At 46.6% G+C, this 27,212-nt stretch overlaps 1 protein-coding gene across 4 annotated transcripts in view; it reads right to left on the bottom strand.

Moving 5' to 3' along the window:
• Positions 1–315: 315 nt before the first annotated feature.
• Positions 316–27,212, bottom strand: part of C23H6orf89 (chromosome 23 C6orf89 homolog) — a 40,937-nt gene continuing 14,040 nt past the window's right edge. For all 4 annotated transcript variants that reach the window (XM_019985746.2, XM_019985745.2, XM_019985747.2 and 1 more), the window contains 5 exons: positions 13,563–13,717; positions 13,293–13,432; positions 11,980–12,109; positions 8,812–8,935; positions 316–5,607 (listed from right to left, as the gene is read on the bottom strand). In XM_019985746.2, the coding sequence (XP_019841305.1) occupies positions 5,513–5,607; positions 8,812–8,935; positions 11,980–12,109; positions 13,293–13,432; positions 13,563–13,717 (644 nt within the window). In that variant the 3' untranslated portion in view covers positions 316–5,512. The remainder of the gene's footprint in view (positions 5,608–8,811; positions 8,936–11,979; positions 12,110–13,292; positions 13,433–13,562; positions 13,718–27,212) is intronic.

Raw genomic sequence — 27,212 nt, 5'->3', positions numbered from 1 at the left:
GTTGAGGGTCTCATTTGAATTTTGGGCAAAGTGCAAGAACAGGGGAGGGTATTAACAGGAGGACTGAAATTTGAGAATTGAACAGATCAGAAGCCATTGCATGCAAACAGTTAGAAGGGGGTAAAAGAAGCGTCTGTGAATGTGAGCGAGTGCAAAGCTCAGTGCGGATGTGAGACAGGACCCAGGCCGGGGTGGACAGGTGACCTGGAGGCCCACAGCAGAGGCCTGCCTCAGGAGTAGGATGTGACTATCAGTCTCTGAGTTGCGGGAGAAGAGAAAATGGGACACCAAAGGATGACACCAAGTACAGGCCAGTTCTTATCAACCAACATACACACTTTTAATTGCAAAAAGTAAAAATTTCTGTCACATGAAACCTTAATGTACATACATTCTTTACAAGTTTGCGGTAGGTACATTAAGTTACAATCAACATTCCACATTGAACACAGAGTAACATCTTAGACCATTCGGAGCCCACGTGGCTGGACAGGTGTCCGCCCCTCTGCTCACCGGGAACCCCCGGGGCCCGCCACCCCTGGCTCCATAGAGAGGAGCTGCAGCCATCCTGGATCCCGCCCCTGGTGGCGGCAGGGACTTTGCTGAGTGCCCAGTTCCCACTCCCTTCCGCCCTAGGCGTCTGTCACTGACTTTCCCACAGGAAGGAGGAAGAGGAAGAGACCATGGCTAGCGTTTTTCTGAGGATGAGACTATGGAGAGAAGTTTGGAGGGAAGGTCATCTATGACGGAGGTTGCGCCTTCTCTGGGAATAACAGCGTGTGTCCACCCAGTTCTGGTCACCAACTCTCACAGGTAAGTGTTTGTTCCTGAAATGGCTGGAAGTGCTCTGAGGGGCTGAAGTTTGAAGGCTGGGACCCTGCTGAGCTGTAGGTCAAGGTGGCTTTGCAGGCTGACCTCACCTCCCCCACAGAGCCGTGGAGAGGGATTAGGAGATAAATTAAGCCTGGTGTGAAGCAGATGTCCCGACTCTACAATTTCTGTCTGAAACTCAAAACTAAGCTGGTTTCCCTTCTCAGCACGGGTGTCTGCAGCTATGGCCCACTCTTGGATTGACACTGGCTGACAGACAGACAGACGCATGAAGGCAGGAGTGGCCTGTGGGCAGCCCCATTATGTCTGGACAGTTCCAGGCCTCTGCTTAGGAGTTTCGTAACATCTCTTCTCTCCAGTATTCTGCAAAGATCTGGACGTCTCACGGTCTCCAGAGAGGGAGACATGATGAGTGTAGTTAGCTCTAATGCTGAAATTATGCAGGGCACGAAAACCAGACGCGAAGCAACCTGGACGGCAGACGAGCTGGCTGGAGGGCTTCTCACCAGGGCCAGCACTTAAGAGCCACGCCGCGCCCAGGGCGGGTGGACTCAGACGTGGTGCCCGAGGGAGACCACCTGTCCGTCTTCTCTGAGATGCTTCTGCAGAAGCAGCTGCTGGATATGGAGAGGCTGATGGCGACAGAGCACAAACTTTCCATTTGTGACAGAGCTCGCTCTGTAAGCACCTCATCTGCCTAGCCGCCTGGCCCTGACATGCGTCGGCTCTGGACCCAATATCCGTGGGTCCGAACGTGGAGAGGTTCTCAAACCAAAATGCTATGTTAAACCACGTCTCTGGCACTCCCTTCCTTCAACCAATTTTAGTGGGTGAAAAAGCTGAAAAGGGGAAGTTAATGAGTGTGCAACTTGTAAGTCAGGAGAGTCTGTCTTCTAGCGATAGGAAAACTTAAAAGTCTAAAATATTCCTGTTTGAGAACTGATTCTCGAAAGGTAGACAAGATCGACTCTCCCCCTGCTCTAGTCTCTTTCCTCTACAACCTGGCCGCCTGCTGGGTGAGGATTACAGGAGAAGCAAACATCTACTCTGAGGGTTTCAATTTTCACTACGGAAGCCGCTGGCTAATGAGCAAAACTGCATCCAGATCGTATTAAAATGACTGAGGGACTTCCCTGGTGGTCCAGTGGTTAAGACTCTGTGCTCCCAGTGCAGGGGATGCGGGTTCAATCCCTGGTCAGGCAACTAAGATCCCACACCCTATGTGGTGCAGCCAAAAAAAAAAAAAAGAACACTGCCTATATAAAAAACATAAAATGATTGAGGCCATCACCTGCAGCTAAGGAATTATTTTGTTTTAAAATTGCTCCTACACCGAGGTCTATGCTGGGTTTTGGAAGAAGGGAATAGAAAACCGCGAACTAAAAAAACAAGTGATGCGAACTCCAAGGGGACCCACAACTGGAACTGGGCTGAGTCCCTCTGCTGGTCACACATCTGGAAACTTGCGATGATGCGAAAATGGCTGGAACATTCACTCCTAAAAAGCGCTTTCAGGTGGGGACGGGGGAAGGGCTTTTTATAGAAGTCATCTGTTAGCTTCTCTCCATTTCTGTCTCAAACAGTTTTGAAAACAAACCCTGAAGAGTTCCTGGCTTGCTGAGCCTGCCCCTAGGTTCTCCCACTCAGCTGGGCACACCAGAGTCAGCTAGACCCACGGCTTTCCTCCTGGGCACCACTCTGCACTGGCGCGGGAAGACACTGCTGTGGAGCCAGCCATCAACCGCCGACAAAGGAACTGTCTTGGGCCCCAGTTTCTTTACTTGTAAACGAGGCTCTCATAGCTGCTTCACAGGACTGGGCAAAGATCAGAGGAGAAGATCACGCGTACCCAGACACTCTGAAGCTGGACCGGACTATTTCATTATTAAGAAACATTACTATGTCTCTCAGAAAATGACCCCAAATTTGTCTATTTCATAGATGGTTTTGTATTTCACCAAAGAGGCAGATTCTGTTTTCATAAACTATGGTTACTTTACTCTCTCCCCCTGCTGAACAAATTGAGAGTGGGGGGAGGGTAAGTTCTACTTATGTTCTTCATGAACCAGGGCAGGGGTAGTGTTCTTCTCAACATCCAACTCTCAGGAACCTCAAGACACCTGGATATAATGCCTCAAACTGGGGCCAAAGCAGCCTTTCTCCCCAGAGAAACGCAGTACATGAGTTTCACTGCCATGTCACCTCTTGGTAAACACTCAACAAACTTGTGAGCAAGGCCCTCTGTTTAAAGCAAGCCCTGTGACTGTTCTTAGGGTGGTGGTAGACACGGGGATTTCTATGGCCCCACCAGCCCCCTGACCCTGCTTCCTCATCTTCATGAGCCTCCTTCCCACACTGGGTCATGTGGAGAAACTTTTGCTGCTTCCACGAAGGAGCTGAGAGAGAGGTGAGCAGGGGTGACCCCGCGGCACACTCACACAAAGACTTGGGTAACTGGAAAGGAACTAGCTGGTTCCTCACTGACCACTGACCAGTCAGTGGTAGAGTCTGCTTTTCAGAATTACCTTGAGAAGAAGGTACCTTACTTAAAAAACCTTCTTTGAAGAATTTCACCCCTAACATAAATCTACATTCAATTCTGAACTGGACAGATGTTAAGTAAAATGAGTAGTGTACACACGGAAAGTTTCTACTTATCTGCTGCCAGACCATTCTTTGTTGAAGACAGCTGACAGCTCTGGGGACCTCCCACAGAAGGCCTCAGAACACCAACACACACACAAGACTCGTTCAGTTTTGAGTTGAAGATGGCATTTTTATGGTCATTTAAGGTGTGAAGGGCTGGAGTAAAATGGGGAATTTGGATCACCAAAACAGTTGCTTTGCTCCTAAGGAACCCTCTCTTCTGTTAACCCAAAAGGCCTAATTTAAGAGAACTCTGAGAGACCTCTAAAGAACCTGTTTACATATCACCAGGGGCAAGGACATTGCAAAGGCTCTAAAGTATGCACAAAGCTGGCCTCTGACTGGTCCCTCTGATTTAAAACCTCTTAAATTGTAACTGCTTAGCAGCGTGCCTTTTATACGGACATGAAGTTTTGTTTTTCCTGTATTACTGCACACATGGTACTGATTCTTTTAAGCAAAAATTCCCTCAGGTACAGTTCATCCTACTTTCACTCAAGTCTGTGGAGGAGGCTCTGAGCGATGTGAACCCTCCCTGTCCTCTACAAGCCCCTAAACAGGCCATTCAAGCACACACTGATCCTCACTGACGCTCACGAGATGTGTAGAGAAAGAGGGCCTGGGACAGGATGCAGGGGTGCCGTCAAAGGATGACGAGGACCCCACAGTGAGTCCCATTCTCTTCCCCCACCACTGTCTGCCTCTGGTCTGTAATTCAACACGGCAGACACCTCCACTATCGGTCTGATTTCTGCAGTTCAGAACCAGAGGCTGTAGCACGGTCTGCCTCTTTTCCTTCAGCTTGGCAATGGCATGATCAGAGGCCAGATATTTAACAAAGTCAATAAAGGAATAATAAAGGGGGAAAAGAAACAAAAAAGTGTCCTTATTTGTACACTTAAGACATACAAAAAGCACTTGGGGAAAACAATGAGCAGAGCGAATCATCCAATCAAAAGGAACATGGTTTTGTATTTTCACAAGAATTAAAAACACCTCGCCTTGGTTCCCAGTACAGAGAGAGAAATCATTTCAAGACAGAGAGCCGCACAGTCGCACGCCCAGCTGACCAGCACTTTGCGTCTGGAGTTCCTTCCCTAGCCACATGACAACATCACTTTGACACATCTGTAAAACATCTCTGCAGAAAGTCGGACCCTAAAGATCAAACCCGGGGAGGTGCCCTCTCCCCGGGCCAGCACTCTTAACTCACCCCCTTCTGAAGACATTTGGTAAAAGCAACACAGCTGATGAGAGCAGTGCTGCCTCAGCAGTAAAGGGCTCTGGCTGGGCCAAGGGAGGGGCGCTGGGAGCCCGACTGCTGAGAAGCCGGCCAGACAGGCAAGGGAGCAGGGAGGGAGGGAGAGACTGAGAACCTGACCCAAATGGAGGAAGGTATTACCTTAGGAATTACCGCTTCAATTATAATCAGGCTCTGACCTGGCACCGGAGACTCCGAGAGCCACTCGCACTTGGGAAAGAAGTGCACTTCTCGAGTGCAGTTTGAGGTTGTTTGATCCTTTTCACTGGTTCGATATTCCACTGTGCTTGGGAAACTGCCATGACTTCTTTAACCATCCGTGGCTTTCCAAAAGATGTACAGGGTGGTGTTACCAGGGAGATGGGACAGGCAGGCCCACCTGGCAGAGGATGGCGCTGAAGTCAGGACCTGCTGACTGCCCTCTCATGGCCAGGAGCCAGCAGAGGGGATCATGCCATGCAAGTGAGGGAGGGTACCAACCCTGCTCCCTGCCTGAAGGCAGCCTCAAGGCTTTGGTGCCAAGGGGCTGGGCAGAGGCCCATCTCTCATAGATGGGTATTGGTGGCGGAGTCCTGGCCAAGTGGCTGGGCTGGAAGAGTTGGGAGGCCCAGGCTCCGGCCTTTGCCTCCAGCACACAACTGGCTCACACATGCATGCACAGGGCAGGTGATTAAGTAACCAACCCCTGGAAAGTGGTTTCATTGTTTTTTGTTTTTACTCTCCCCATTTCGATCTGGTCTTCAGCTCTCAAAGCTGTTCCTTTAGATCTGTGTCCTATAGCTCTGACAGGGTGGTTCCATCGCAGACGACCAAAGGCTGGACCCCTCTGGCTATAATGTAGACCTTCCAGTGGGTGGCACCAGCGTAGCCTTGAAGGGAGACAGCGACAGGAAAGCGTGTAAGTGGTAGGGACTGGGCCGACTTGTGGGCACAAGCTAGGCGGGTCTGCAGAGCTGCCCTGATTCACCTACAGACTCAGAGGCCATTCCTGCTCTGGAGGTCTGTGAGCTCTTCCTAGCATAAGTGTCCCCAGCTATCATACGGGTTCATCCAACCATGAACCAAAGTGTTTCAGTGTCACCCCTCACCTGGGTAACTGTGAATCACAGTTCGGCAGGTTTACAAAAGCAGGATGTTCTAGATACGGCTGATGCATCTGTGTGTGCTAAGTGGCTTCATCTGTGTCCGACTCTGTGTGACCCTATAGACTGTAGTCCCCCAGGCTCCCGTGTCCATGGGATTCTCCAGGTAAGGATACTGGAGTGAGTTGCCATGCCCTCCTCCAGGGGATCATCCCAACCCATGGATCAAACTTGCAGCTCTCACGTCTCCTGCATTGGCAGGCGGGTTCTTTACCACTAGCGCCACCTGGGAAGCCCTAGATAAGGCTGATGTGCATGTGTGTGTGCTAAGTCGCTCAGTCGTGTCGGACTCTTTGCAACCCCACAGACTGTAGCCCATCGGGCTCCTCTGTCCATGGGATTCTCCAGGCAAGAATACTGGAGTGGGTTGCCATACTCATCCAGGGGTTCCTCAAGGGGATCTTCCTGATCCAGGGATCAAATCTGCATCTCCTGAGGCTTCTGCACTGCAGGCAGATTCTTTACCACTGAGCCACCAGGGAAGCCCCAGATAAGGTTGATATGGAGCATCAATTCTCAGGGTCATTTTTTTTCAGCAAAAAGACAGGACGGGTTCTAAGGGAGGCCAGGGCGCCCTGTCCAATTCTCCTGAGGTTATACACAACATGGTCTCATTATAGAACATCCAGATTAACCCAAACCAATACTTCCTAAATTGTATTCTGCAAACAGTAGCACCCTATAATACAGTGCAGGGAAAAAAGGGTTCCGTGGTCAAGTAAGTTTTAAAAACACCAGATCCCTCCAGGGCTTTTCAGAGCCTTTTGTACACTAATGTGTACTGTGTTTCAACAAGACAGGCATTTCCCAAAGTCAGTGACTCAAGAACTTATTTGCCAAGGGTCCTTCCCAGGGGCTGTTTTACGAACCCTAGGGTCATGACCTGTATCATTTCAGCAATGATATCTAGGAATGGGCTAGAAAGGTAAAATTTAAAAACTTTAATACATCAGTAACTTCCTGATGAAAAATTTTCTAGAGAAGGATATACACCACTCATCTTTAAACTGGGAGCACTGAATGGAATGTAACCTCTGTTTGGTGACTCAAGAAGGGTCACTATGAGCCGTGACTGTACCATCAACGGCAGGTAACACGGGCTTAGCCGTATCAGCCTCTGACGCTTGACACCCACGTCACTCTTGAAAATGCCGTCCGTCATGGGTTTTCTGGTGATCGTGAGCACTGCTCTCTGAATCCAGCCATCATGGGAAAATGCTTATTTTGTCAAAAAACACAGAATCTGCTTGACATGGTGCTATTCTTGAGGGTCTCTGAGGTGCAGGAGCGGCCATCTGTTACAGCCACTAAAGTTACTCCCGTCCACTGTCAGGGTCTGCCTTTCTGTCCTCATTTTTCCCTGCGGCAGCTGCAGCCGTTGCTTCTGTTTCTGCCGCTGCTTCCCGAGTCCACTGTCCTCCCCAGCCCTCCCCACCCCCAGCCTTCTCCTGACTTGCCCTCTTCCCTGGTTCTCATCAGCCTCCATCCCTTCTCCACATTCCTATCATGTTCTGCCCTTCACGGACACTGCCAAGCACAGGGCTCCTTTCCCTCCCTCCAGTCAGCAAGCTGTCACAGAATGACAAGGATCAGTCTCTGGATTCTGGGCCATTCTGGACCAGCCACACCAGCCTTTGATCACACAATCAAAGCTTCTTTGATCACTGCCAGTCACGCATCTTTTTTTTTCCCTTTTTTCCTTAATTCTATAATTGGCACTCGGGATGCTTGTGGGAGCTGAAAACCTGGAATTGGATAACGAAAGTGTTTCTGTAGCTGTCTGAACTGTCAGGCATTTGTAGAACATAAGACAGAAACTTTTTCAAACACAGCTACACATTCCAAAACCAGAATGCCATGCAGACTTGTGCAGCATCACTCCACTACAGAATGACGGGTTTGGAGTAACTTCCACACAAGAATCCTCTTTTCTTGCAGTAATCCTCAAGGGCCAGGCCAGCTGTGCTCCATTATCAGCTAAATGCTTAATTTGTGCATTGTTTTCATTGTTTTCATTTTTAAATTGAAATAAAAATTATGAAACTTGGATTAAAGTTTGGCAGTTTTCAGTATGCACCCTACCTCCAAGTGAGGTGAGAGGTTTCTAGGGACCGAGGTCTTCCAAATAGAAAAACTAAAAAGAAATAAACTGGAAACTCGGTCTGGGCTCTGTCAGGGAGTCAGGGCTCCCCTAGGTTTTGTGAGGCAAGAAAAACAAGAAGGGCAACGGTGATGCTTGTTAATTTATTTTGCTTCTGCCAAGACAGTTCTATTGTCAAACTGACAGTGGTTGATTCAAGTCTGTTTCTTTGGAACCAATTTTTAGATGGTTAAGGCACAGAACAAGTCACAGTCGGGAAATCATGGAGCCAAGGGTGGGTCATGACTGTGAGGCTGTGACCAGACTGTGGGATCCACAAGGAAGGTAGTATTTCCTTGTGTGACTGTTGCCCTTACATATTGCCTGAATTGTTTTACTAGCAAACTGGGCACAGAAAGGGTTTCATCGAATCTGAATTGGACCTCCTCTGGCTTGTCTGTGTAAAAGGGGTCACTTAAAACTGATGCTTTGCCTAACTGACAGTTGGGCCTTGGAGTGGTCACCTCTCCTCTCTTGGTCTCAATTTCCTTATCTGCAAAGAAAGTACTGCTCTGAATATTTTCCATAATAATTCCTCCTAATTTGAAATCTCTAAAGCCAATGGACACATGCATTCTAAATGTGCATATGACCCACTGCTCTTTGCTACATTTTCTCAGTAATTACTTATTACATCTAAGCATAAATAATTGACCTTGCTAATAAAAAAAAAGCTATTTTTGACTTTAATAAATATTTGTAAAGGCAATATTTAATTTTTAGAATGCTTTTTTGAGTTAAAAACTAAGAAGACCCTGTGGCTGCCCCTGCCCTCTGGGGGCTCCACATACCGATGTCGCCTGGCTCCAGCGGCATCGCCACGGACTGGCAGTGGCTGCGGCACTGGAAGGGCGGGAGGAGCTGCAGCATGGCCTCCCCGCTGCCGATGGTGAACAGGTCATGCATCCTGTGCATCTGGAGGAAAGGACACAGGGGAAGGGAAGGAAAACCAAGTCACATCCTGGGGCGTGGGAGAGAAGCAGACAAAAACTCTTACACGTGTGGCTCTGGGTTTCCTAGCAGCCTAAGCAAAGAGGAAGACAGAACCAAGAATAAAACTCACAATTCTGTTCGAAAGACAAAAAACAAATTAGTTTCTGCTAAGCATGGCGTCTCCCCGTACTGAGTCTAATGAAAGATTTCTATTTTTTTTTTTTTTTTTGGCCATGTCAAGGGGGCATGGGGGATTTTAGCTCCCAACCAGAGTTCAAATCTGCATTCTCTGCCATGGAAGCTCAGGGTCTTAACCACTGAACTGTCAGGGAAGTCCCATGGTAAGATCTCTTCTAGGGTTTTTCTTAAAGAGACATTGTGTAGTTTTGTAGGCAACATCTGCAATGTCAGCCCTGTAGCAGAAATGGCTCAAGTTTCATAATTCACAATTTCTAGCCATAGTTTCCAAGTAGGTCATAGGCAAAATATTTAATTGTATTTTAACAAAAGTCTCGCAGAGGCCAACATGTGGTGGTCTAAATATGCGGTCATCTGAGGGTCCGGTTTGATTCAGACAGACAGCCTGCATATCCTGTGGGCAATAATCTGTGGAATATTATTTGTTACTGTCAGACTTTTCAAGAGAATCGGACAGCAGCAAGTTCAAGTTCACAATTTTTTGGCAAGACCCAGGTGAGCAGATACATGACGCTACTGATTAAGGACTAATAACAGTAAGATCAGCCTCTGATTTTGAAAGCTAAGGATGTACAACTGCACGGGTAACTACAGCTCTCTGAGGGCATATGGATTGTAGTTGCCAGGCTCCTCCATCCATGGAGATTTCCAGAATACTGGAGTGGGTTGCCATTTCCTCCTCCAGGGGATCTTCCTGACCCAGAGAACAAGCTGGCATCTCCTGCATCAGCAGGTGGATTTCCTACCATTGAACCACCAGGGAATCAGTCCTGCCTCCAGCAAGCATTAAGTGCAAACTGCTATGTGCCTGGGGTTTAGGAGGGGCAGGAAATAGAAACAAAGGGATAGGGTGCTCTTGGTCAGACTTCTCTTCCTGTCTAGATGGCAAGAGAAAACCCCAATCCCTAATGTGCCCTTACAAAGCAGGAGTCAGAAGTCTGACTCCTTAGGCCATGTCCTGTTTTTTTCCCTACCATTTGGGTCCTCCAGGGCCTGAGAATGTGGCCCTGCCCTCTCCTGCCTCCCAACTCTGGTCTCCCTGTTGCTCCCCACAGGCCCTGGCCATGACTCTGTGTCCATGGAAATGCTTCGAGCCGCTGCAGCTGCTGCTGTAGTGACAGGAGGAGGACGAGTGTCTGGAGCTGCTGTGACTGACAGAAGCCCTGTCATGAGCAGTCTTATAAAAATTCCAGAAAACCAAAAATTAAGCAGATATATCTCTATTTCATAGGCCTGAGAGGGGCTGGAACCACGCTCCTCCACATTCAGGATGAGGAGAAGCAGACAACAGGATGGACTGGGTCAGCCCGAGGCAACATCCTGGGGTGCGTGAAGTGGGCCCTGGAGCCCCTCACCTCTTCCCTCAGGGTCTCTCAACAACGGGACCCCACTGCTTATCTTCTATCCCAAGGCTGCCTTTTGGAATCTGGGCCCACAGACACATGACTTTACCAGAGTCCAGAGCCCAGGGATGTGGAACAAGGGTGGAGTAACGTGGCTGTGGAGAAAGGAGAGCCTGGGCCAGGGTGGGGAACAGATGCTCTAAGAAATCAGACTCTCAGGATTTCTGCCTATTTGGGCCACTCCCCTTCCAAAAACATCCTTGAGAACCACAACAAGATGATTCTGACAAGCGTCTGCGGAACTCTGTATTTACCCCTTTGGCTGGGCTCCCTGGTGTCCCTGTTCGGCAGACTGCTGAAATTAAGATTCAAGTGGGAAAACCCAAGACAGTGATGAAGGCCCTCACCCATAATTTTTTCATATATCATAATTATGAAGATGAAATCATACCAGGGCCCTGAGTTCTAGCCGAAGGCAGCAGAATAAACTTCTTTAAAACCTGAGGCCAGAGCCCAGCACCTCCACCCTACAGCTGGCAGGCAGAAGTTCTTACTTGTAGACAAAATGATTGTTTTTTAAAGGCTTTGAAATTCCTTTAACACGATTCAGCACATTTGGACCCAAACAATAGTGTCAGGAGGTTAAAGACACAACCCAGAGTTGGTAGGGGTCGCAGTTCAGCAAATTTAATTTTTTAACAAAGGAAAGTTCATCCTTTTAATTATTCCAAACCAATCCAGACTCAAAAAGCTTCCTCAGGGTTGAGACTCAACAAAAGAGCAATTCAGAGAAAAGTAAACAGACACAAACACAGCAAAGCTCTGCCCAGTCTGCTGGCCCCAGAGGAGAAACATGGGCTCCGGGTACCTGGCCACGGACGGAGGTGAGAGGCAGCGCCACACACTGCCTCAGGCACGGCTTGTCAACCCTTCTGTTCCCAAACCACGCTCCCAAGCTTTCTGCACTCCCTTTTTGCTCTCCATCTGAAGCTTCTCATTTGTTTATTTCTGGGGAAAGCCAATCTGGGAGTGGAGAATGAGGTGAGACCTCTTACTAACTTGCTGTGCCCTTGGGCAAATCATTTAATTTCTCACAAAATGAGAAACGTTGGACTTTTCATTTACACACTATTCATTCACAGTCTGCCTGCTCTCTACTTGGAGGTAGAGAAGTCTGACTGCATGCTCAGGACTCTTTAAACTTGAGGATTCTACTTCCTTTAATGTAGAAAGGTAGCTTGCCCCCAGGTGTTAAGGGCAGGAAATAGATCTGCAAGTCACTAGACTTTCTGGAAGCATGCCTTCAGTAAAAAGTCAGGCCGCTGCAGGTGTGTTGGCAAGCAGCAGGAAGAGAGAACTCCAGATTCTGTGGATGACCCTTCAGGTCACCCTCTAAGTTGACATGCAAGGAAGGCTTTGATTATGACATCAGCCCGGTACCAAACGAGAAAAGTTCTAGATCCAAATCTTCTCAGAATTTCCTACCTTACTCCCCACAATAGGTTCTGGTTGAAGAAGGAAGCATTTTTTCAAGGAGGCTTCTTTTGGAAACGGCAGATAGGTGAAAATAGGGAAAAGCTCATGTAAAATGTGTGATCTGTTCAGCGGTCTTCTCCTGCAAAATGTGTACAAGAGAGAAAAAGTAGTTAAACTGGGCAACCCAGCCTAACGCCATGGCTAAAGAGAGCTCAGTGAGGGTGGGAAAACTGTGGGTGGTGGGTGAAGAGGGAAAGATGTCAGGACAACAACGGAAGTATTAGGACCATGAAGAGCAGTCATGCTGAATCAATTAACTGAAACATCACACACACACTCACACACACACACACTCACTCTACAGCCACAATTTGTCTTGTGTGGGTGGGGTGTTTATAAAATCCAGCTAAAACAACATATAGAGGGCGAAAAGAAACACTCCATTCATTCCCTCTTGGCAAAGAGACTGAAGTAACAGCAGGCAGGGCAAGAGAGGAGAAGGAAGGAGGAGGGGGGCAACAATCATGACCCTTTTGAAGTGGAGCAGTACGACGTGGGAAGCCTGTTTCAGCTCGTAAACTGAGTATTTGATCATGCAAATAAACAGCAAATTTAAAGAAAGGCAGAAACAGCCAAACTACCCAACAAAAAGCCTGAAAAAGCAATTTTAATCCTCTTTGGAATGATTCTAGAAGTAAACTTGCGTTCCTTTTATTTGTAGAAAGCAAGGTTACCCCCAAGAAATGGCCCATGTCGTCTATAAGACCCGAGAAGGAACAGGGAGATAGATGCGGGTTTCAGTGTTGGCTGGGTGACCTTAAGCAAAGTACTTAACCTCTCTGATTCCCACTTTTCCTGAACTGAAAAACGACAATGACAATTCCGACTTCCCAGCGCTATTATGAGCATCTCCAACGAGTAACAGACACTAAGCACTAAGGCATGCTGCCTGGCACAAACAAATGCCACGAAATAACCTTCCCTTTTATTCTTTGTGCTCTCTGTGCAGTCCTCAACACTCAGGACCCGCTCAGCATGAAAGCAAATGCTAAACACTGCAGTTAGGAGTGAGTGATGCTTCTATTAGGCAATCTCAGTGTCCACCATGGTGACGCCCCTCTTGACACACCTCTTCAACTCATCTCCTTCTCTCAGTTTTTCAACACTGTGCTCTGGAGTTATCACTTGACTGGGAGGGTGTGCTGTAAAGTTTACACAGTGCCGGGCATGGCAGGGTCTCGGCAGTAATTGGTACTGTTTTGACATTTGGTCTGCCCTCTTTCTGTACACACACATGGCTGGGTGCCCCTTTCCGCACTCACCATGGATACGGAAATGGGAACCACCGTCCAGGAAAGCAGCGCCACCACTTGGTGAAAAACCCTTCGGTGAAGCCTTCTGTCACCTCCGGATACTGGCACAAAAAGTCTTGAAGCCCCTCAGTCGACAGGGACTGTCCCGTCTTGGGGAGGCAGAAAACAAAAGCGCAACAAGACAACACGGAATTACTTATCAGGAATGTCCCAGGGCCTGGTGCTTTCTAGCCATTTAATGGGTTATGAGGCAGTGGGAGAACCAGTCTTTCTGCGCACCTTGATCACTAGAGGATGCAGTCTCTCAAATCTCCTTGGGGTATCTTCCAGGAGCATCACCTGGAGGGGTAATTTCTGGGCACAGCCAGTGCAGTTGGCAGGGGTGGGGTCCGACTCATTCTGCTCACAGTCATTTGTCCACCAGGGGTCAAAGTCTGAGAGAGGAAGGGATGTGGAGAAAGCAGATACAGCAGGTGAATCCAGGAGGCCCAGCAATGGAGACAGAGAGGCATAAAAATTTTAAAAGCTCACGGTGATCACCACGGGCGACCGCTGAAAAGGTACGTATCAAACAAGTTAACCCTCAAGAAGGAAACAGAGAGCCTAGCTAGGGGACAGAGGTGGAGAGGGGAGGAAATACTTTTTAACACGTACAAGTATCTCCTAAGTCAAATCAATAACTAAAGTCAGTTTGGGGAGCTGTATTTGTGACATGGGGTTGGAGATGCAGTTCTTTCCCAGTTTTCTAACCTGTGACCAACAGGTATGAACCGGCTACAGCACGTGGGGGAGGGGCAGGCAGGCAGGGTGGTCCCACTGCCAGTGATGCCAGCATTTCTCTGATATCCTACACCCTGGGCTCACAGGGACAAGGTACAAGGCCGGCCCAGGACAGCTCTGGGAAGGAAGAGTGAGAAATGGGTGCAGAGAGAAGGGATGGAGAGGAGAGAGGGCCCATCTGTGGAGTAAAGTAAATGGCCTCTGCTCATCAGCACTCTGTTCCAGTTTGGGGGAGGGGAAAGGGCTACTAACCGTGGCTTCCAGCCCCAAGGACTGCAGGGTGGTGAGAACTAGAACTCCCCACTCAGGCCCTGATTGAGAGCTCGCTGGCTCCCCCACACCCTACTCTGGTGGGTCCTTCTTTGAGGGGTTGGCTCTGTTTCTATGCAGCCTTTCTTGGTTTTCTCTGCGTTCCTTCCCTCTGAGACTATTCTGTTCATAATATTATTTCATTATGTCTTGTTTGCTTTCTGTTCCAGTCTGGGTTTCATCTGTGTTCTCTGAGATATGTGTTTGTGATAGATCTTTAATTTGAATCCAAAATTTTCACCAGATGGTTTCTGATTAAAACCCAATGAAAACCCAATCAGGAGACAGCCTAGAACAAAAGACAACAATCCAATGTGGCTGAAAGGAAATCAGCTCTTTGAGCAAAGAAACAGACGTGGAAACTGACTCAACACAAAACATTTTCTGTAGTGAGCACAAGGCAGGAGTCTGCAGGATAAGGAACACTCACCCGGGAGGGCGGTGCGTGTGCTCAGCGCATCCCAAGCCCGCATCTCCTGCAGACAAACCCTGTGTTTCCTGCAGGCAGCACTACCCACTATTCTCACCCCTGGGAGGAGCACACAGCAACCACTGCAAGCCTCCACGGGCAGCGGAAAACCTTCAGTGGCACCTGTTTTAACGGCACGCTGAGGCTGCAGTTACCCTTTTATTTTCCTTTCTGGAGTATTTTCACATGTTTCTTACTAGAGGTCAAATATGATGAACTCTTGTCAAAACACAACTCCAGGTAATGGACATACAATGAGGCATAAGTCATCGTGTTCAGTCATTCAGTCGTGTCTGACTCTTTGTGACCGCACGGACTGCAGCCCATCAGACTCCTCTGTCCATGGGATTCTCCAGGCAAGAATACTGGAGTGGGTTGCCCTGCCCTCCTCCAGGAGACCTTCCCAACCCAGGGATAGAACCTACATCTCCTGCGTCTCCTGCATTGATAGGCAGATTCTTTACCACTGAGCCACCTGGGAAGCCCCAAATGCAACTTCAGATCAGATCAGTCGCTCAGTCGTGTCCGACTCTTTGCGACCCCATGAATCGAAGCACGCCAGGCCTCCCTGTCCATCACCAACTCCCGGAGTTCACTCAGACTCAGGTCCATCCAGTCAGTGATGCCATCCAGCCATCTCATCCTCTGTCGTCCCCTTCTCCTCCTGCCCCCAATCCCTCCCAGCATCAGAGTCTTTTCCAATGAGTCAACTCTTCACATGAGGTGGCCAAAGTACTGGAGTTTCAGCTTTAGCATCATTCCTTCCAAAGAAATCCCAGGGCTGATCTCCTTCAGAATGGACTGGTTGGATCTCCTTGCAGTCCAAGGGACTCTCAAGAGTCTTCTCCAACACCACAGTTCAAAAGCATCAATTCTTTGGCGCTCAGCCTTCTTCACAGTCCAACTCTCACATCCATACATGACCACAGGAAAAACCACAGCCTTGACTAGACGGACCTTTGTTGGCAAAGTAATGTCTCTGCTTTTGAATATGCTATCTAGGTTGGTCATAACTTTCCTTCCAAGGAGTAAGCGTCTTTTAATTTCATGGCTGCAGTCACCATCTGTAGTGATTTTGGAGCCCAGAAAAATAAAGTCTGACACTGTTTCCACTGTTTCCCCATCCATTTCCCATGAAGTGGTGGGACTGGATGCCATGATCTTTGTTTTCTGAATGTTGAGCTTTAAGCCAACTTTTTCACTCTCCACTTTCACTTTCATCAAGAGGCTTTTGAGTTCCTCTTCACTTTCTGCCATAAGGGTGGTGTCATCTGCATATCTGAGGTTATTGATATTTCTCCCGGCAATCTTGATTCCAGCTTGTGTTTCTTCCAGTACAGCGTTTCTCATGATGTACTCTGCATAGAAGTTAAATAAACAGGGTGACAATATACAGCCTTGACGAACTCCTTTTCCTATTTGGAACCAGTCTGTTGTTCCATGTCCAGTTCTAACTGTTGCTCCCTGACCTGCATACACATTTCTCAAGAGGCAGATCAGGTGGTCTGGTATTCCCATCTCTTTCAGAATTGTCCACAGTTTATTGTGATCCACACAGTCAAAGGCTTTGGCATAGTCAATAAAGTAGAAGTAGATGTTTTTCTGGAACTCTCTTGCTTTTTCCATGATCCAGCGGATGTTGGCAATTTGATCTCTGGTTCCTCTGCCTTTTCTAAAACCAGCTTGAACATCAGGAAGTTCACGGTTCACGTATTGCTGAAGCCTGGCTTGGAGAATTTTGAGCATTACTTTACTAGCGTGTGAGATGAGTGCAATTGTGTGGTAGTTTGAGCATTCTTTGGCATTGCCTTTCTTTGGGATTGGAATGAAAACTGACCTTTTCCAGTCCTGTGGCCACTGCTGAGTTTTCCAAATTTGCTGGCATATTGAGTGCAGCACTTTCACAGCAGCATCTTTCAGGATTTGGAATAGCTCAACTGGAATTCCATCACCTCCACTAGCTTTGTTCGTAGTGATGCTTTCTAAGGCCCACTTGACTTCACATTCCAGGATGTCTGGCTCTAGGTCAGTGATCACACCATCGTGATTATCTGGGTCATGAAGATCTTTTTTGTACAGTTCTTCTGTGTATTCTTGCCATCTCTTCTTAATATCTTCTGCTTCTGTTAGGTCCATACCATTTCTGTCCTTTATTGAGCTCATCTTTGCATGAAACGTTCCTTTGGTATCTCTGATTTTCTTGAAGAGATCCCTAGTCTTTCCCATTCTGTTGTTTTCCTCTTTCTTTGCATTGATCACTGAAGAAGGCTTTCTTATCTCTTCTTGCTATTCTTTGGAACTCTGCATTCAGATGTTTATATCTTTCCTTTTCTCCTTTGCTTTTTGCTTCTCTTCTTTTCACAGCTATTTGTTAAGGCCTCCCCAAGACAGCCATTTTGCTTTTTTGCATTTCTTTTCCATGGGGATGGTCTTGATCCCTGTCTCCTGTACAATGTCACGAACCTCATTCCATAGTTCATCAGGCACTCTATCTATCAGATCTAGGCCCTTAAATCTATTTCTCACTTCCACTGCATAATCATAAGGGATTTGATTTAGGTCATACCTGAATGGTCTAGTGGTTTTCCTAAATAGCCACAGTCAGCTCCTGGTCTTGTTTTTGCTGACTGTATAGAGCTTCTCCATCTTTGGCTGCAAAGAATATAATCAATCTGATTTCGGTGTTGACCATCTGGTGATGTCCACGTATAGAGTCTTCTCTTGTGTTGTTGGAAGAGGGTGTTTGTTATGACCAGTGCATTTTCTTGGCAAAACTCTATTAGTCTTTGCCTTGCTTCATTCCCTATTCCAAGGCCAAAAACTTATGTTGAGTCAAATCCAATTTAAAAGTCTTAATTCTCACAGAAGAAAAGGGGCCAAAATAGAGCCCTGAGGCAACATACTATGTTACAATTATACAGCGTTTCCGTTTCCAGAGTACTTGTGAGGGAGGGGGAGGGAAGGGAAGAGAAAACTAGAGTGATCAGCAGCGAGCCCAAAGTGAGTTGTATTTCCGCAGGTAGTGTACTGTTTACTCTTACCATGTAATTATTGAGGAGGCATCACTATTCTGCTTTTACAGATGAGCAAACTGAGAGTGAAGGCGAGAGGAATCACCACCCAAGGGGGCGGGGTGGGAACAGCACAGAGGCTGCTGAGGAAGACAGTGCCGAGGGCTCTAGGGCTTCCTTCTAGGAAGGTTATTCTGAGGCATGTCTAGGGTGTCCTGCAAGAGGGAGGCTGGCAAGAGGCAGACCCAGTCATGCTTTGTTTTTGTCCTTTTATTGGGGAGGGAGGAGGTGTACGGTGATGAGAGCGGAAATTTAACAACAGTCTAACTGAGCCAGTGGCCTTGGGAAGAAAGGGGTGATTCCAGAGGCAGTGATGACAAAATCCATGGCTCTCGGCAGCACTGCAGAGACCATCTATACAGGCTGAGATGGTCCAAGAGCTCCTCATTTAAGGGAGACCCTGGAGGGCTGCAAATACTTATTATCACATTTTTCTGCAGTAACATGTCATATTCCAAATGAGTCTGTTAATTATGACAATCATATCAGGAGTGAAGTGCTAGGAGAAATTCTAATTTATACAAAGGTGCTTCGTGGGCTGTGCTTGTGCTTAGTCGCTCAGTCATGTCCGACTCTTTGTGATCCCATGGACTGTAGCCCGCCAGGCTCCTCTGTCCATGGGGATTCTCAAGGCAAGAATACTGGAGTGGGTTGCCATGCCCTCTTCTAGGGGATCTTCCCAACCCAGGGATCGAACCCAGGTCTCCTGCACTGCAGGCAGATTCTTTACCATCTGAGCCACCAAGGAAGCCCGCTTCATGGGCTAGTAGCAGCAATTCTGAACCTAAGAGTATCAAGAGATTATTTTAACTTTCACTTAATTTAGTTTTATTCTGAGCTTTAGGTATTCTTGGGATTTCCAGGTAGAGATGCTTGAACAGCAGGTGGAGGAAGAAAACCCGGAGAGGAAAAGAAAACAAGAACAAATACTAAAAAGAGAATTTAAGAAGGTGGCAGAATACAAGATAGAGATCTCTAGACATGTGAACACCAACAGTGGTCTTACACTGCATCTGTGTGTGCTCAGTCGCTTCAGTTGAGTCTGGCTCTTTGCAACGCTATGGACTGTAGACTGCCAGGCTCCTTTGTCCATGGGATTCTCCAGGCAAGTATACTGGAGTGGGCTGCCATTTCCTTCTCCAGGGGATCTTCCTGACCCAGGGATCAAACCTGCATTTCCTGCACTGTAGGCAGATTCTTTACCCACTGAGCCACCTAGGAAACCCTGTTCTTACACTACTAACCATAATCTTTTAAAAACAGAAATGGAAAATGATCTCATTCATAATAACTGGCAAAAAAATTTAACAAAAAAGGTAAAACTATAAAATTTTACTGAAGGATATAAAGTAAGACCTAGATAAATGACTAAATGTCATAAAGACATCAAGTCTTCTCAAAAACACATACACATACATTTAATACAACTGGATAGAATTTCATCAGAGTCTCTTATTGGTGAAGGTGGGGATGAGGCAGAGCTGTGACAATTGCATTCTAAAGTTTATCTAGAAAGAAATATGTATGAGAATAACAACAGGCAACAATCCACCACCTGCCAAATTAACTCTAGGAGATGTTTATGTGCCCAAAGGCGTCCTGGAGTAACAAAAATGAATTATAAAGTACAGTCACGTTTATAATCTATGGGGAATACACCCCTTAGGCACAGGTACAGTTAGAGAATGTAGTAAGAGCCTCGTGACAGACACTGGGCATGTGGCAGACCCGAGGACCCTCACCTCCGACTGCTCATGGCTCACCTCTGTGCTGGGCAGGAGGGCAGGTCTGGAGGCAAACGGCACTGTTCTGTTCTCTCTGTGTAGATAATATGGACAAGTAGTCCACAGAAAAACAAATACAAATGGCCTAAAAACACAACTGAAAAGACATCCACCTTCAATGATAATTGAAGAAATGTAACTTAAAGTGAGATACCACTTTTCAGTCACTTGACTGGCAAAATGATAATATCCAGGGTAGATGAGCAACACATGTTAATGAAAGTTACACACCAACATAAGTTTATGAAGATAATTTTTTAGTATTTATTAAAATGTAAAATGTCCATGCTTTCTGACCCAGGTATTCTACTTCCAAGAATCTGTTTTACAGAAATAATAGTGAAGTGTTAGTTGCTCAGTCATGTTTGACTCTTTGTGATCCCCTGGACTGTAGTCCGCCAGGCTCCTCTGTCCATGGGATTCTCCAGGTAAGAAAACTGGAGTGGGTTGTCATTCCTTTCTCCAGGGGATTGCCCCGACTCAGGTAACAAACCTGGGTCTCCCAGATCGCTGGGAGATTCTTTACCATCTGAAACACCAGGGAAACCCCACAGAAATAATAGTACATATATAAAAAAATATGTGTATATGAATGTCCCAAATCTTTTTTAATAACAGCAAAAAAATCTGGAAACTGTTAAATTAAGCAATACTCAGACAATGGAATAATATAAACTCCTGAAAAATGTGTATTCTGGGTTGAACAGTGTCCCCCCGCTAAAATTTAAGTCCTTCTGGAACCTCAGAATTTGATCATATTTGGAAATAGGTTCCTTGCAGATGTAATTAATTAAAGATGAGGTGATACTGAAGTGGGGTGGGCCCTAAATTCAATCTACATGCATTCTTATCAGAAGAAGAGAGGCCACATGACGACTCCAAGAGGGAAGATGGCCATACAGAGTTATGCAGCCATAGCTAAGGATGCCGAGGACTGATGGCAACCAGCAGAACCTGGAAGAAGCCAAGAAGGATTCGTCCCTAGAGCCTTTGAGAAGGAGAAGAGCCCTGAAACACTTTGATTTTGGATTTCTAGCCTCCAAAACTGTGAGAAGATTAATTTTTGTTGTTTTAATTCGCCTGACCTTTGGTACTTTGTTACATACAGCAAACTTAGAAACTAATACAATGTTCCTAGCCAAAAATATTTACATAAGCCTTCCTTGTGTGTGTGAATCAAAAAATATTTTATATTTATAGATACAAAGTATAGGGATCTGCACAGCCATGGAAAAACTCAGAAGGATGGATGTATATTCAAGTTATTACCAGTGGTTGCCTGGGTGGAGGAGTTGGGAGGGGTAGAGGTGAGAGAATTTACTTCATTAAAAATATATTTTTGGATTTTCCTGGCAGTGCAGGGGTTAAGACTCTGTGCTTCCAATGCAAGGGGCACGGGCTTTATTCCTGGAAGAGAAATAAAGATGCCACATGCCATGTGGCACGGCCAAAAAAAGTTAAAAAGTGTATTTTCAAAAATCAAAATCTTATGTCTTTTTTTTGTCTTCATATATGTTTTATGTATTTTCCAAATAAAAATGTCTTTGGAGGGAATTCCCTGGTGGTTCAGTGGTTAGGACTCTGAGCTTTCACTGCCAAGGGCCCAGGTTCAATCCCTGGTCGGGGAACTAAGATCCTGAAAGCCGTGAAGTACGGTGGGGAAAAAAATAGATACGTGTATATGTAGAACAGAATCATTTTGCTGTACACCTACACACAACATTGTTAATCAACTATGCTTCAATAAAAAAAAAAAAACATTTTTTGTATGTCTTTGAAGACCATGAAGACTCAAACCGAGAGTATTAACTTTTAATGCAGAGTTTAGTCATCGTGGAAGGCAGGCCCCTGAAGAGGCCCCTGACAGAAGAGGAACCTGGGCCAGGTTGGTGGCCAGCCAAGGAAGAGGGGAGGTGATGCAGAAAAACAATCCCCAGAATGGGGGTAGTTCATACACTCCATCTGAATTAAGGGGAGCTCATGCACTGGAGAAGGAAGTGGCAACCCACTCCAGTGTTCTTGCCTGGAGAATCCCATGGACAGCGGAGCCTGGTGGGCTACCGTCTATGGGGTTGCACAGAGTCAGACACGACTGAAGCGACTTAGCAGCAGCAGCAGCACTTCAAGAGGAAGAGCTACTCTGGACTTCTCTGCAGCCTTTGTCACCAAGGTGGATAAAGAATGTGCTCTTATTTGTTTCAGAAAGGGATTGAGGAATGGCTAAGCAGTGAAGTGACCAGGAGGAGGGGGCTGTGTACAGTTGGGGCTCCTTTTCCCCTTCTCACAGAATTTCCAACAACAAAAGGAGAAAAGACCAGACTTCAACTTGGCCTCCATCTGTCTGAAAAGGTTTTGTGTGCTGTGTGCTCTGTGAGCAAAATCTCACTCATGCTGGAAAACAGCCAACAGCACACAGCAGACCATCCCACACCACCCTGGTCCACGGCTTTTCTTCAGTTACCAAACACGCTGCATCTCACTTCTTTTCAGCCCTCCTCGGCGTCTGTCCACTTGTCCTCCAGCACCAAACAGAAAGGAAGCTGGATGGCAATCCCTAACTTTCTTTTGATTTCTAAGGCTTCCTTCCTCAAGGTATCCTCCTTATACTAAAAAAAAACAGTTGTGCCAGAGAAGTGAAACTCCACATTATTAGAGTTCGATAAAAGACAGGATCTGGATTCCAAATTTTCACTCTGATCACGGCATCGTTTCACTGTGTGAGATATCAAAAACAGTCTTGCGGACAAAACACAGCCTTGAAGGTAAGGAGGGCAGAAACTGTAACCTCCCAGGCTTCTCTGTGAGTTGGGCACTCTGCAGAACAGCGGCGAGCCAGGGCCTGTCAGGAGGCTTCCTGGTGCCTGAGAGTTGTTTACAAAGGAAACGCACCCAGGCTGGCTCGCTGTGAACAATCGTAACATACTCTGGAATTTGAAGCGGAGAGTCCTTTTACACAGACTATTAATCTGGCAAAAAGAAAAAAAAAAATATATATATATATATATATTTCTTTCCAGGAGCACAAAAACCTCCCTATGGGTAAAAAGGATAGGGAAGAAGAAAGACACAAAGTCAAGGCCAGCTCCGCGAGAGCAGGGTGCCGGAGGGGGACTGTTTTGTTCGCTGCTCTGTTGAGAACAGTGCCTGGTGTACAACAGGGTCTCGATACACACTCACTGAATGACTGACTGAATGAATGAAACTTTGACTTTTCAGAAGATTTAACGATAGGATTGGGCTTCCCAGGTGGTGCTAGTAGTAAAGAATTCGTCTGCGAACACAGGAGATGCAAGAGATTCGGGTTCGATACCTGGGTAGGGAAGATCCTCTGGAGTAGGAAACAGCACCCCACGCCAGAATTCTTTGCAGGAGAATTTCATGGGCAGAAGAGCCTGGTGGACTACAGTCCATGGGGCCACTAAGAGTCAGACATGACTGAGCACACACACACACACACAACAATAGGATCAAGTCCATCAGGAGAAAAAAAATCAGATGATCTGAATTTGGAGAAAAACCTCAAAATAAGGATTAAATAAATACAATCTCATGATTTCTTAGATGTCTCATATTAGAAATGTACCTAAGAGAAGCCTGCAAAGTCCACAACAAAGCCTCTGTGACATTCACTGGTGCGTGCTCAGTATTTAATCAGGCTATGCTCCAGCAGCTCATTTTGCTTAGCACTTCCGGCTCCCTGGGCATGAGGCAGGGGTGAAGCCTTGACCTTGGCCAGGCCCCCTGCAGGAGTGGCAACAGGCCCAGAGGCACTTTCATACACCATAGGGATGGAAAGAACCCAAGAAATCATTTTGCCAACAGCTCTGCTGTCAGGAAGCAATGCGTATGAACAATTCCAAACTGTAGAGTTCAGCCATTTTTGTAAGTCCTCCTCGTATAGAAATTTGTCTCTGGATGTGAGACTTCAGCTTAGTTAGTCAACCCCCTTGCATATCAGCTCCCTCATCTCTGAAATATTAACATAAAATGTTAACTGCCTTACGTGATTGCTGTGAAGACTGGGGAACACCGGGTGCAGTACATGACACAGTGCCTGGTATACACGCTGTAAGTGCTGGACGGAGTTGTCGTCACTTTACTCTTTTATTTGCAAATAAATAGGTATGAGCACTGGCCTGGACTCTAAGTCTGATTAGAGTCATGAACGATCTACTATTCCGCAAACTCCTTAATACTGGGAGATCCACTTCAACCACCCCTTCAAAGCTCATGGATACGTAACCTTCCAATTATGCAGTACACATACAGAGATGCACCTTCTAACTGTATGTGAGGAACTGACCCAGGCCTTCTCAGGATATATGAGTGTTACAATTAAAAATCAGAAATGCCCAAAGTAAACAAAATAGTTCAGTCTAATAGTCTAGTCAAGGCTATGGTTTTTCCAGTAGTCATGTATGGATGTGAGAGTTGGACTATAAAGAAAGCTGAGCGCCAAAGAATTGATGCTTTTGAACTGTGGTGTTGGAGAAGACTCTTGAGAGTCCTCTGGACTGCAAGGAGATCCAACCAGTCCATCTTAAAGGAAATCAGCCCTGGGTGTTCTTTGGAAGGACTGATGTTGAAGCTGAAACCCCAGTATTTTGGCCACCTGATGTGAAGAGCTGACTCATTTGAAAAGACCCTGATGCTGGGAAAGACTGAGGGCAGGAGGAGAAGGGGATGACAGAGGATGAGATGATTAGATGGTATTACCGACTCAATGGACATGAGTTTGGGTGGACTCCAGGAGTTGGTGATGGACAGGGAGGCCTGGTGTGCTGCAGTTCATGGGGTCGCAAAGAGCTGGACACGACTGAGCGACTGAACTGAACTGAACAGGCTGGAACCTGGCTTGTGTGAGGGCAAAGGCAGCAGACAGTAAGTGTGATGTGATGGAACGAGTGGCAGACTCAAGTTAAGAAACTAAGGTTCAAGTGCTAGTCTGTCATGTGTGACTGGGTAAGCAAGCTATTCCACCTCTTCCAGCCAGTGTTTCCTCTTCGTAAAACAGGGGCATGGAAGCAACCTAAATGCCCATCAAGAAAGGAATGGAGAGAGATGAGGCACACATGTACAATGGAATATTACTCAGCCATTAAAATGAATCAAACAATGTCATCTGCAGCAACATGGATGGACCTAGAAATCGTCACGCTGAGTGCAGTCAGTCAGAGGAGGAGAAAAACTGTATGATACCCTTATATGGGGAATCTAAATCGAAATGATACAAATAATCTTATTTACAAAACGGAAACAGACACAGATTTACAGAACAAACTTATGGTTGACAGAGGGCAAGATTCCAAGGTAGAGATCGAGAATTTGGGATGGACATGTACACACCACTGTACTTGAAATGGAAAATTCCCAAGGACTTACTGTATAGCACATGGAATTCTGCTCAATGTTATGTAGCAGACTGGATGGGAGGGGAGTGTGGGGGAGAATGGACTCACGTACATGTATGGCTGAGTTCCTCTGCTGTTCACCTGAACAATCTCAACACTGTTAACTGGATACACGCCAATACAAAATAAAAAGTTAAAAAAAAAAAACAAAAAAAAACAGGAGTATGTACCAGATCAACTCTAACGTTCCTTTTGAGCTCTAAGACAATGATTTTAGGGAAGGATAAAATCCAAGAGGACAGATGGCAGGGTCAAAATGGATATAAAGGTAGAAGGTGGGAGATGGGGGTGGGAGAGTGGGTAAGAACTAAAAATGTAAATGTGAAGGGAAAACTATAGTTTAATAAGAGAAAGGACTGGGACTCTCTGGTGGCCCAGTGGCTAAGACTCAGAGCTCCCAATGCAGCGGGCCAGGGCTTGATCCCTGGTCAGGAAGCAGAACCCACACGCTGCAACTAAAGAGCCTGTGTGCTGCAACAAAGGCCTGGCACAGCCAAACAGAATCAATCAATCAGTGTTTTTCAAAAAAGAGAGAGAAAAGGTTAAGTCAAATAGTAAGTCAAGGTTTCCCTGGTGGCTCAGTGGTAAAGAATCCGGTAAAGAATCTGCCTGCCATGGTTCCATGACTTACCAGCCTTGGATTCTCAGGCAAGTGACCTAATCTCACTGTATTTCAGTGTCTTCTGTAAAACAGACATAAAACCAGAACCTGCTGCCTGGGAATATTGTAAAGATCAAGTGAGCCACCACATGGAAAGCCCTTTGAACAGGGCCTGGCAACTGGCAAGTACTAAGTAAGTCAGCTTAGTTATTTTCTGCTACAGAGTGGGGTGTCTACATGACTCACCAGAGTCACCTCATTCACCCTATGAAGAGGATTCAGGGGCAGGGTTTCCTACCCAAGGCTGAAACCTAGGAAAACAAAACCCCACTTCTGTTGCGTTTGTTCCCTGGGCAGAGTCAAGAGGGAAAGCCACCGGCGGTCGGGAGGAGACCTAACAGCACCGGTGTGGCGCGTCTGGAGTTGCCGCTGCCCCTGCAAGGAGCGTCAGATGGTCGCTGGGGGCACCAGGCAGCCCTTAGGGAAACAGCACGCTGAAGGGCTTTCTGCTGGGGAGCCACGCTCACTTTACATTCTCCTTCTACACTGACTTTGAAGGTACTGCTAAGTAGTCCTAACTGAAAGGCCGCTGCTTTCTGGTACATGACAACAGGAACGATAATTTATGTGTTTTGCTTTTCTGGCCCTCTTCCAGGACCAGCAGTTTGCATTTCTTTTTTTTTTTGGCCTCCCAGGATGTGGGATCTTAGTTCCCTGATCAGGGATCAAACCCATGTCCTTTACAATGGAAGCTTTGAGTCTTAACCACTGGACCCACCGGAGAAGTCCCTGCACTTCTGTTATCTAATTCTCCCCAACATGTTTCCATTCACCCCTTATTTCATTATGCATTCTTAAGCTTCCCTCCAAATGCTATGCAAAATGCTGTTACATGTCTACAGCTTCCCAGAATTATGAGACATAGGAAAATAGGGTAACAAATCTCTGTTTACAAGTAAAAGCAGCTTTGTAGTAGAATCAACAACATTAAAGACCTAAAACCACACCCTTCCAATGCTCTCTCTTTACAAGTGCACTCTAAGGACTCATTTTATTTTAATATGCAAGGCAAAATATTCATTTGGAGTGGTCAAACAACCTGGCTTGTTGAACCTGGCTTGTTGACAAGACACTGATGTTTCTTGAATTTTTAAACTCTGATACACAGAATGAGCAATCACTGTCCACTGACTATGTTTTCTTAACTCAAGAGTCTGTGGAGATGTAGTTTATAACATGGAGAGAAAGAAAGTAAATGCCGTGAACCTGGTCCTAAACACTGCGGACTTCCTCCCACGTGCCACAGAGCAGACGAGGAGCTTTGGGAGGCTGGGAGGGGAAGACAGGACGGGGGCCGGTGCATCCGAGGAAGCAGGGCAGGCTGGCCTCACTGACCAGTTTCTCTGGCTTTTTCCCCACGTGCTCTGGACCTCCCTGATAAACAGTTGGAGCTCTGTTGATGACATTTCAAAAATAACCTTCCCAATAAACATTAGAAAGTTAA

Source organism: Bos indicus, chromosome 23 (assembly GCF_029378745.1).
Source record: "Bos indicus isolate NIAB-ARS_2022 breed Sahiwal x Tharparkar chromosome 23, NIAB-ARS_B.indTharparkar_mat_pri_1.0, whole genome shotgun sequence".
NCBI lineage: Eukaryota > Metazoa > Chordata > Mammalia > Artiodactyla > Bovidae > Bos > Bos indicus.
Note: the sequence above shows the minus strand (reverse complement) of the source record. Positions and strands in the feature narration are given on the sequence as shown.